General features: G+C 40.7%; 1 protein-coding gene across 1 annotated transcript in view; it reads left to right on the forward strand.

Moving 5' to 3' along the window:
* The window catches only part of rusc2 (RUN and SH3 domain containing 2), a 63,888-nt gene that overhangs the window by 39,476 nt on the left and 15,354 nt on the right, over positions 1–9,058 (forward strand). Inside the window, exon 4 of the mRNA XM_008289316.1 lies at positions 7,632–8,321. Within this exon, the coding sequence (XP_008287538.1) occupies positions 7,632–8,321 (690 nt within the window). The remainder of the gene's footprint in view (positions 1–7,631; positions 8,322–9,058) is intronic.

Here is a 9,058-nt window from a genome sequence, read left to right on the forward strand (position 1 = left end):
GAGAAAACTGATGTCTTTAGCAGTTTATCGTAGGTATCGTGGCTATTCAAAATGCTTTACAGTAAAAAATAGATGAATAAAAATTTTTTAAACTTGTTAAAGATGAAATGCAAGGTAAGGTAAAACTGAAATTCTTTGGCCAGGTATTTGTTACAAAACTAAATTACAAGATGTGATGAAAGGCAGTGCCTTCCAATGAGTCAGTGAGTCATGAAGGGAATCAAATATTTAGTCTTGATGAAATTTAGTAAAATCAAGGTTCTTGCACATCAGGAACTTCTCATCTCGCAAATATCCAAAGTACAGAAGGTGGACGGAGCACACTTCTTCATTCACAGTGTTTCATTGTGCAAACAGACTCGCGTGTCTTCATCAGAGTCAAAATGGACAAAAATCAAAGGCAAATAAACTTATTTAACCTAAACCAGGTGTATAATTGTCGGAGTTCAACCAGATATCAACCAAAAGCTGTGAAATAAACGGTGTGATCCAACCTGCTTTTGCAAATATTTAGTCTCCTTTTAACTCCTTTTGGTCTCCACCATCTCCAGAGGAAAATATCTGGCTCTTTAGCAGCTGGATGTGAAAGAAGACGAAATGTTTAAGCTAAAAAGGTCCATAAATGTAGCAGAGATGGATGATAATTAACTGTTTGTTCTGCATTAGTGATCACATGTTTTATTTCTGTCTTTGGCAATTACAAGAAAAAAAAAAAGCTCCTCAGGAAAGATTAAAACCTTTCTTAAAAAAACAAAACAAAACAAAACAGTCCAACACATTTCTATGTGTTGATCAGGTTATTCGCTGCAGTTTCTTGCTTCATTTACTTCGTCTTCAATTGCTAATTAGTAATTAACGTTTTCATCTGACCTTTTCCCGTTTATTTAAAACATAACCTGTCTCATAGCTGAGCTGATAATTGCTCATTAAAACGCTGAACTTCCATCTCGTCCTCACTACATTAGTCTTTGTTTAGCTGTAGAATATTTTTTACTGTCTTTTTCAGCGAAACTAAAGAATATTGATTCATAGGAACACAATGCATCACAGTTGTTCTTTTTTCAAAGATTAACAGCTTTCAGTAGTTTACATGCTGACATTTATAATCTAACATCCTGCATAGACTGGTGACTTTATATAAAGATGGATGAATCATGAAGGTCAGTGTTGTGACTTTAGCCGTCGCCTTCTTGGTTAATCAAAAAAAGAGCCAGAAGCTGGAGCATGAGGTCGGCCATGCAAACAGCCACGCCCTGAAGTATGCATAAATTTAAGCCTTAATGCAATTTAACAGGTTAATTGTATAAAACTTCACGCCCTGTACGCTTGTCATGAGCGGGGAGGCCAAAATCGTTTTTTGTTTTAGGCTTCAAAGTTTAATTCTGCTGTGAAGTTGGACATATGAACATGGAGGTCTATGGGGATTTACTCGTTTTTGGAGTCGGCCTCAAGTGGATATTTGAGGAACTGCAGCTTTCGGTACTTTTATTAGTCAAGCCATTCTGTGGAATAAAATGGTCTGGCTTTACCACATTATTATTATTATACTGTAGGAGTGTTTGTTAGTATTTCTTTAAACCAATCTCAACCATCTTAGGCTGAGCTGAGCCCAGGATGTAGGGGTGGTGTCCCCTTAAAATAGCGACTGGTGGAACTGTTGCATGCTTCAAATCATTTCACTGTGGTAGGCTGCTACTCGAAGGTTCATGTTTCCCGTCGTGAAGCAAATTTGCAAAATGATAACACGTAGATAGCAGAAAGACACCTGACTTCCACACATAGTCTACATCCAGAAGAGTTAGACGACATTACATCGGTCCAGAAATGGCCTCTTTGCATAGAAATTAAATTTGATGCTTTTAATGGTGCACTTTCCCTCCAAAAGCAAACAATAAACTGAGGTAAATAAATTCATTGCATCATCCAGACATGCGTTGACATTTCCACGGCAGAGGGTTTGTTGTCTTCTTTGACATTTTCTTTGCTGCATCCGTGGTTTATGTGCGTATCTTGCGGTTTCGTCGTAATGCTACATGTTTGGACTGGAGGCTGCACACTTACGACTATATGTATATATTTAGAGGAGAGCCTGATGCAGAGTGTATCCTCAGCTGTAGAGAGTGAAGGTTGAAGTGGGCCAAATGTGTTCTGAATAACAATCAAGTGTGAGGGGGAGTCGAAGGTGCAGAGAAACCCTCCCGCTGAGCTCCGTGTGGGTCTGCCGTGTGTGTGATTTTGTGTTTGTATGTTTGTGTTTGTGTGTCGTTGTGGTTCAGAGAGTCTATAGGCCCGACTTATCGCAAATACACAACCCGCAGAAGCCTCTTTATTCTGACAGGGAAATGATGTCACTCCTCTGTCGCTGCAAAGCATTTATTCTCTGTGGTTTTATTGAAATGGTGCTAAAAAAAAAAAAATGATGCTCTACAAACCGGAGAGCATCTGAAAGCATCTTATTGTTTTCCAAATTTCTGACTGAGCAGCTCACAATGCTGTCACAGATTGCTCATATTTGGCAGTTTTATTAATCCAAGATCTATTCAGGAGGTAAGTGGCTGATGGTAAGATGCTGAATTTAACACGGTTCGAAAAAGGAGATGGAGTCAGTCACAACAAAATGAGACGTTTATTTTATTCCTGCCAAGTCTTGTGCGCTGCTCAATTCTGAGAACCGAAAACAACAGCAGATCAATTCTGCTCTATTTTTACGCATTCTGTGCAACGTGTTGACTGTAAAACAGTAACGGCTGATTGATTAGTCAGTCTGCTTTCAATTAAACTCATGTAAAGTGTTTCAGGTTTGTTGGAATAAATAATATGTGCAGAAATAAATCGAAGAAGTACACAAGTCGCATACATACATAAGTCGACAACATATTAAGTTGGTGAACGTATAATTGTTAAATATATACAGCAAATATATAAATTCATTCATTGATTTATTGAAAAAGATTAACTTAAAAATCAAAGACGGCACTTTCTTTTAAAATGTAGAAGGTGAAGGATGGTTCTGATGCAGCACAAAATATTTACCATCAAAGACGTCTCCAACATAAAAAATATATGTTTATTGTAGATTTTAAGTCTGCTTTGCCTCTTTTGTACATAGAAAACAGCTTAAACCACGTACAGGTGAAGCCCAACGCAGGAAACCACAACCAAAACATGAACAGCCTGCATCAGTCTTTTTTGAATTGTGACAATTTCTACTTTCAAACTACAATTAAAGGTATTTTTAATTGTCTGTCCGATCATCGTAAGATTAAAAAAAGGAAATCCTGAAATCAAGGTGCAGAAAAATAAGTTAAGTCCGGTTTAAATGACCAGCATTAATATGTCACCCGTCAAAATAATGTTTGCAGCTTCAGTAAATTAGATTTTTTTTCATCTTGCAACCATGCACTTAATTAAGTGTTGAGGAAAACGGTCCTTAAAGTACTTTTAGAGTGCAGAAGCTCTGAATGTGAGCCTTTGTGGAGAGCTGCATGAGTAGGTGTTTAGGTAGGAAACATTTCAGAGGCTGAATCTGATTCTTCTTTGAGGTTTCAGCTACTGAGGCCTTAAACTGGCCATAATAAAAACTCAACTCGGTGTCAAATCGATTGTCTCAGAAGATATTTATTTCAAAAGCATTCATATACAGTGAGAGCAGAACCACCGTCAGCTTCATTTCAGCTGCTCGCTGTGTTTCTGGTTACGCAAACACACTCACAGGGACACACATGCCTGGAATTCCTCTGGAAGGAGCCCAGGGATGGTGAAGTGCAGCAGCAGAGGAATGTCCCAGGAAGCCCCAGCTGTCCCCTTTTCTAGTTTTACACCGACCGGAGCTGCAACAATCAGCTCAGGAGCATTTAGAAAACCATCTCTTTAATATAGATCCCCTTATGATCCTATAATGATGATGCTTACAGTAATTAACAAACAGCTCCCTTTAGGTTTAAGCTGGTTATTTAGATATTTTTTTTTGCACCTGTATGAGAGAGCAGCTGTTGCTTTATTGGTTTCTGATCAAATCCAAACTCTCAAAATGCTTTTATGTAGAAGATTAAATTTTAAGAGCAAGCACACTGCAGTGACATTAAATCTTTATTAGCCAGTTACTGCTTCTTCTTCCAGCAATTTCTGAATGTTTATTTGCTCGCGTCACATTTTTTATTCACTGTGGGATCATTTTTCACTGGAATATAAACTCCTGCACCTCTGTGGAAACCATAACTAGAAGTAGAGAGAATTTAAACATGTTGCCTGTAGAGTATGGTACCAATATAATGGCATAAGTTATATATTTTTAAAAAATGAAAGCTGAATTTCCTTCATTATTTATTTTACAAAAAATTAAAAAATCAACATGTTCAACATTTTTCCAAGTACCCACAAACGTTACCAATACTGTAAATAACAATGCTGGCTCTACATACGATAAATAATTTACATTTTTAATCCATGCTTGTCTCTTATGTTCTGTGTAAACACTGCCTGCAGTTCAGCCAAAAAGTATCTGAGTCTCGAATGGATTCTTTTTTTTTTTTTGCACAAAGGAGGGCCGAATTTTATGTTTCTTATGGTGAATTTCCTGAAATACCACAATTTTAAGCTTGGATTTGATTGATTTCATGAGTTTCTACATAATTTTAAAATAAAGAAACAGATGATTTATTCATGAATCATCAGAAAATCAAAATTTAGGTGATTTTTTTTTGTCTGTTTTTAACAGTGTCTTGCTCTGATAAATGTTGTAATTTTGGCATTTTTCAAAAAGGTAACATGACTTTTAAACCCACCGATGCATTTTAAGGTTCATCGTGTTAAAACCTCACATCAGCTTCATACAAAATGAACAAAACAACAGACAATAATATAGTAAAGTCGTGTTAGATTATATAACAGGTGCTGCCTCTGAGCGTACAGGTTCGTACTCCTCGGTCTCCCAGTCTAGAACAAAAGATCACTTCCCCACCCTGTTTACTGAACGTGGATCAAAGTAGTAATTTGAGCTTCTGAGCAACACCCCAAAGAACGGATTGTATTTAATGTCTTTAATCTCCTGAATCTTGACTGTGGAAGAGAAACCAAGGACGCACAGATAGTTTAGCAGGCGAGGAAGAAAATTGATCAAGAGCTTTAGCAGAAAATAGGTCATCATGAAGCAGATCCATGTTCTCACAGTGATGGCTGTAATGAGAGGCCGTGCAGCATCTCTATATATTATTCATCAGGCTTGGGAAGCGTACAGCGCAGGCCTCGCTGAAGGCCTCTGGGAAAGCAGCTCGATCTGCAAATGATGCGAACGCAAAGCAGCGAGAGGAAAAGCTAATGGATTCCTCTGTGAAAGAGGAGAAGGCAGCTGATGAAAGAGGAGGGATGACGGAGCAGATACAGGGAGTGTTTGTTCCCCCTGCAGCTTCGGTCCTGCTGGGCGTGGAGTCGTCCTCTGCAGCTCCACGGCGCCCCCCGGTGGCCGGCCTGGGGTGCAGCAGGGTGGTGGGCCGGACCTGACGGTGACAAACAGCTTGCGCAACGCATGCTGACGTCACACACGCTGCTGTCAGTCATACGGTGGCTGGAACACAACCACAGGAAAACACACAGATAGGGAATCAGTGCAGGAAAAAAAAATACAGGGCCTTCTCCTTCGCCGGCTTTCCCTCCTGACGCTTCTGGTTTAGATTATGTGAGTGTCTTTGTGTATTCCTTGTGTTGCTGTGAGTGTCTGTGCACATGGGCCTGTGACAGGAGTGTCTCCAGCAGTTATATGGCTGTCTGTGATAAGAGCTAGTGAGCTTTGTGACAGGGCAGTTTTCTGTCTGTCTGTTCCAAGTCTAACCTTCATGCTCGTGCAGTTTAGTGCTGATTAATCAATGTGCTGATCTAAGGAGAGCTCACTCCAGTGTCTTAGCTGTTTATCTGCCTTTTTCAGCTTCTAAAATGACTGCATTTGTTGTATTTATATCTTTGTAAATGTACATTTTGGTTGCGGACTGTTGCATACACAGAATAAGCCTTTTTATTATGTTTACTTGGATTATTGGGAGGAAATTATGACAATAATCTTGGAGTATTTCCATGTACGCTAAAATACTAATCCATAAATTATCAGCAGGTTCATCAAAAATGAGTTGCAACTTGTGTATCGGGGTGCTTCAAAAAGTTAAACAAGGGACCTATCTCCCATTTTGAAGTTTAACTGTAAACTATGAAGCCTTTAATTACTGTTTTTTTTTAAAAAAAGTAATGCAACAACAAGTTTTCTTCTGTGACGCTGAGGCCAAAAACATCTTGAAGTGCATGGAGACGCTCAACATTCTCCTCTTTTTCCACTATCTAGATATTAAATGTGACGTGTGAACACCAACCTACACGTAGTTTGGCAGCCTGCTTGGTTCTTTATGTAAATTATCTATTTTAATGACTACTTGTCTTCCTGCATGCAACACTTTCCCCTGCCACTGCTTTTTCTGGGGCACCATCCCTGCATCCTGGGCTTAGATCCACTCAAGACCATTGATGTTGGTTTAAAGAAATATGAACAAGACAGAGCGGTTTTTCACCCCGCTATGGCAGAATGACAATGAGCTGGAGTCAGAGCGTTCGCGTGGAGATAGGTGTGGCTATACAAGACTAGAAAAGTAAAACATTGTGCACATTGCCAAGAAAGACTTAGTGCTCCGACATAACCTTAGAAAGAAAGAAAAAGGTTGAAATGTCTAAATTCTGTTTAGATAGATGATAATAAGACAAGATAAACTTTATTAATCATTTATTGAGGAAGTTCAAATATTACAGATGAAGCATAGTAAGAAACAAGGCAAGAAATTAAAGATGTAATAAAGACTATGTGCATCTTTCACATGTACAGATATAGCATGGTAGATAATGTACCTTTTAGGACACACATTGTGTATAGAACTGTACTTAAAGGTATACAGAACAACAGTGCTACATTTCTGTTATTGCAGTTTAAAACATACAGAGAGAGAAGACCAGTGTTACATTATGCTGTTGTACCTGAAGAGCTGTAAGAGACACAACTCAACTCTAAGATATTTGTAGAGGCTATAGTTTGTGGTGCTGTTGAACTATATTTTGTTATACAGCTGCTTTATGTGCTTTAGAAAAGTCTGCAAACTTACAAAGTCCACACCGAAAGGAACTATTCCCCCTCACAGAAGACTCTGCCCCTCACCTGTCTCGTTGAAACTCCAGGTTTTTCTACTGTTACTTATATACATGTAACACAATTGGCCTGATTGGCAGCGAGTTTGGCCCTCAAACAAAGAATGAGCAGCTGCCTTGCAAACCGCCAATATTTCCTAACTAGAGCTGCTTCTGCTAAAACCACGGCCCTGCCATCAGAAATCTCGATGCTACATAACCAACGTTGCCTTGCTTCTGTTCTGGCCGACCAATCACAGCAGACTGGGCTGTTTAGAAGGCAGACAGGAGCTAAAACTGAGTGATTCAGACAGAAATAATGTGTTTTTTAATATTAAAGCTTGTCAACATATTCTTGTAAACCCCCAAAATAAGATTACACACCTGTAAATGTGCATAATATGGATTCTGCTGTTAATAAAAACCAAACAAGAACCAACTAATTCTTTTATTTTTTCTTCTCTCCTTTCATTCAGGTGGTCTGTCGACTTCCTCCGACAGCCGCCCAGCGGTGGTCCGCTACAGTAAGGACCAGCGGCCCACCACGCTCCCCATCCAGCCCTTCACCTTCCACCACCAGTTCTCCTCCAAGCCCCCCCAGCCCAAGCCCCTGCTGCCCCTGCTCACTGGCTACGTCTCTGGGATGCAGGGTCGTTCCAGTTCAGGCTCCGGCTCTGGCTCTGGCTCCGGAGGTCCGGTCGGGGAGGACGGTGAGGATGCGGCTGAAAACAGATTCCAGGGTTCTCTGGGCACGGCGGCTCCTCCTCCCGGGTCGGTCCGGCCCTCTCCTCTAGGGAGCTACTCCCCGGTCCGGCTCCAGGGGGCACCCAGCTCCGGGTCCTGCTCCACCTGCAGCCCCAGCCCTCAGCCCACACACAGTCTCTCCTGCCCCCTGTCCGCCGGCCTCGGCCCCCTGCACACCCCACCTGCCGTGAAACAGGGAGGCGGGTCGGTGCCGCTGCCCCTGACTCCTCCACCTTCATCCCTGGGGGCGAAGCGAGGGGCGGTGCCACCGATGCTGCCGGCCGTCCAGGGACACTGTTTCCACCGAGGAGCTCTGTCCAGCTTACCGGCACTTCACAGCGACACACTGAGCCCACTGGGCTGCCTGGACTCTGGAAAACATGCAGAGGGAAGCAAAGGCCCTGGAGCCAGAACACATAATGGTAGGTTTTAAAGAAAGCTGGCCTGGTTTTAGGAAAAAAACTTTGGAAATTGAAGCATATTGTGTGCTTGACTTTAGGTGTTGAATACACAAACTCACAGGTTCTGATAGACTTCTTGCTGCTGGATTTGTTGGCTCCACCAGAGATCTTTCTTAGAACTTGATGGTCATCTTTCCTGTTTTGTTTTACTTTATTGCTGCACTTTACGTTTGCTCTCTTGCAGCTGTCAGCCTCTTGTGATGAGCCCCTTTCAGACATGCAGTCCTTTCATTAAATCTGACAACATTTAAACTCTGAATGAGCAACTTGGTCACTTTTCTTTAAAAACTGTCACAGCAATCTTACTGGGATGAATCTAATGTTGCTTTGAAGATAGCACAAGTCTGAAACGCATGCAGTCACATCAGAATCAGATCACTTTTATTGCCTCATACATCTTCACATGCGAGGAATTTAATGTAGTGTTTTGGTGCATAAAAGTAAATAAAGAATCAAATATAGCAAATCCAAGGAATTATAAAAGTAATAAGAAACGATAGAAATTTCGATTGGCATGTACAAGCAACAGTACTTTGAGTTGTGTGAAGAGATTTAAGGAAGATTTTTTTTTTCCTTTTTAAATTGCTGAACCAATATTGTTCCAAAAACATCATGATGAGCAAAAGACTATCTGTTAACAACCTGAAATGTCTCTAAAAATACAACTTTACTGCAACAAAGAGAGTCCGTAACAACTC

The sequence above is a fragment of the Stegastes partitus genome, unplaced genomic scaffold (assembly GCF_000690725.1).
Source record: "Stegastes partitus isolate 25-593 unplaced genomic scaffold, Stegastes_partitus-1.0.2 Scaffold606, whole genome shotgun sequence".
Taxonomy (NCBI): Eukaryota; Metazoa; Chordata; class Actinopteri; family Pomacentridae; genus Stegastes; species Stegastes partitus.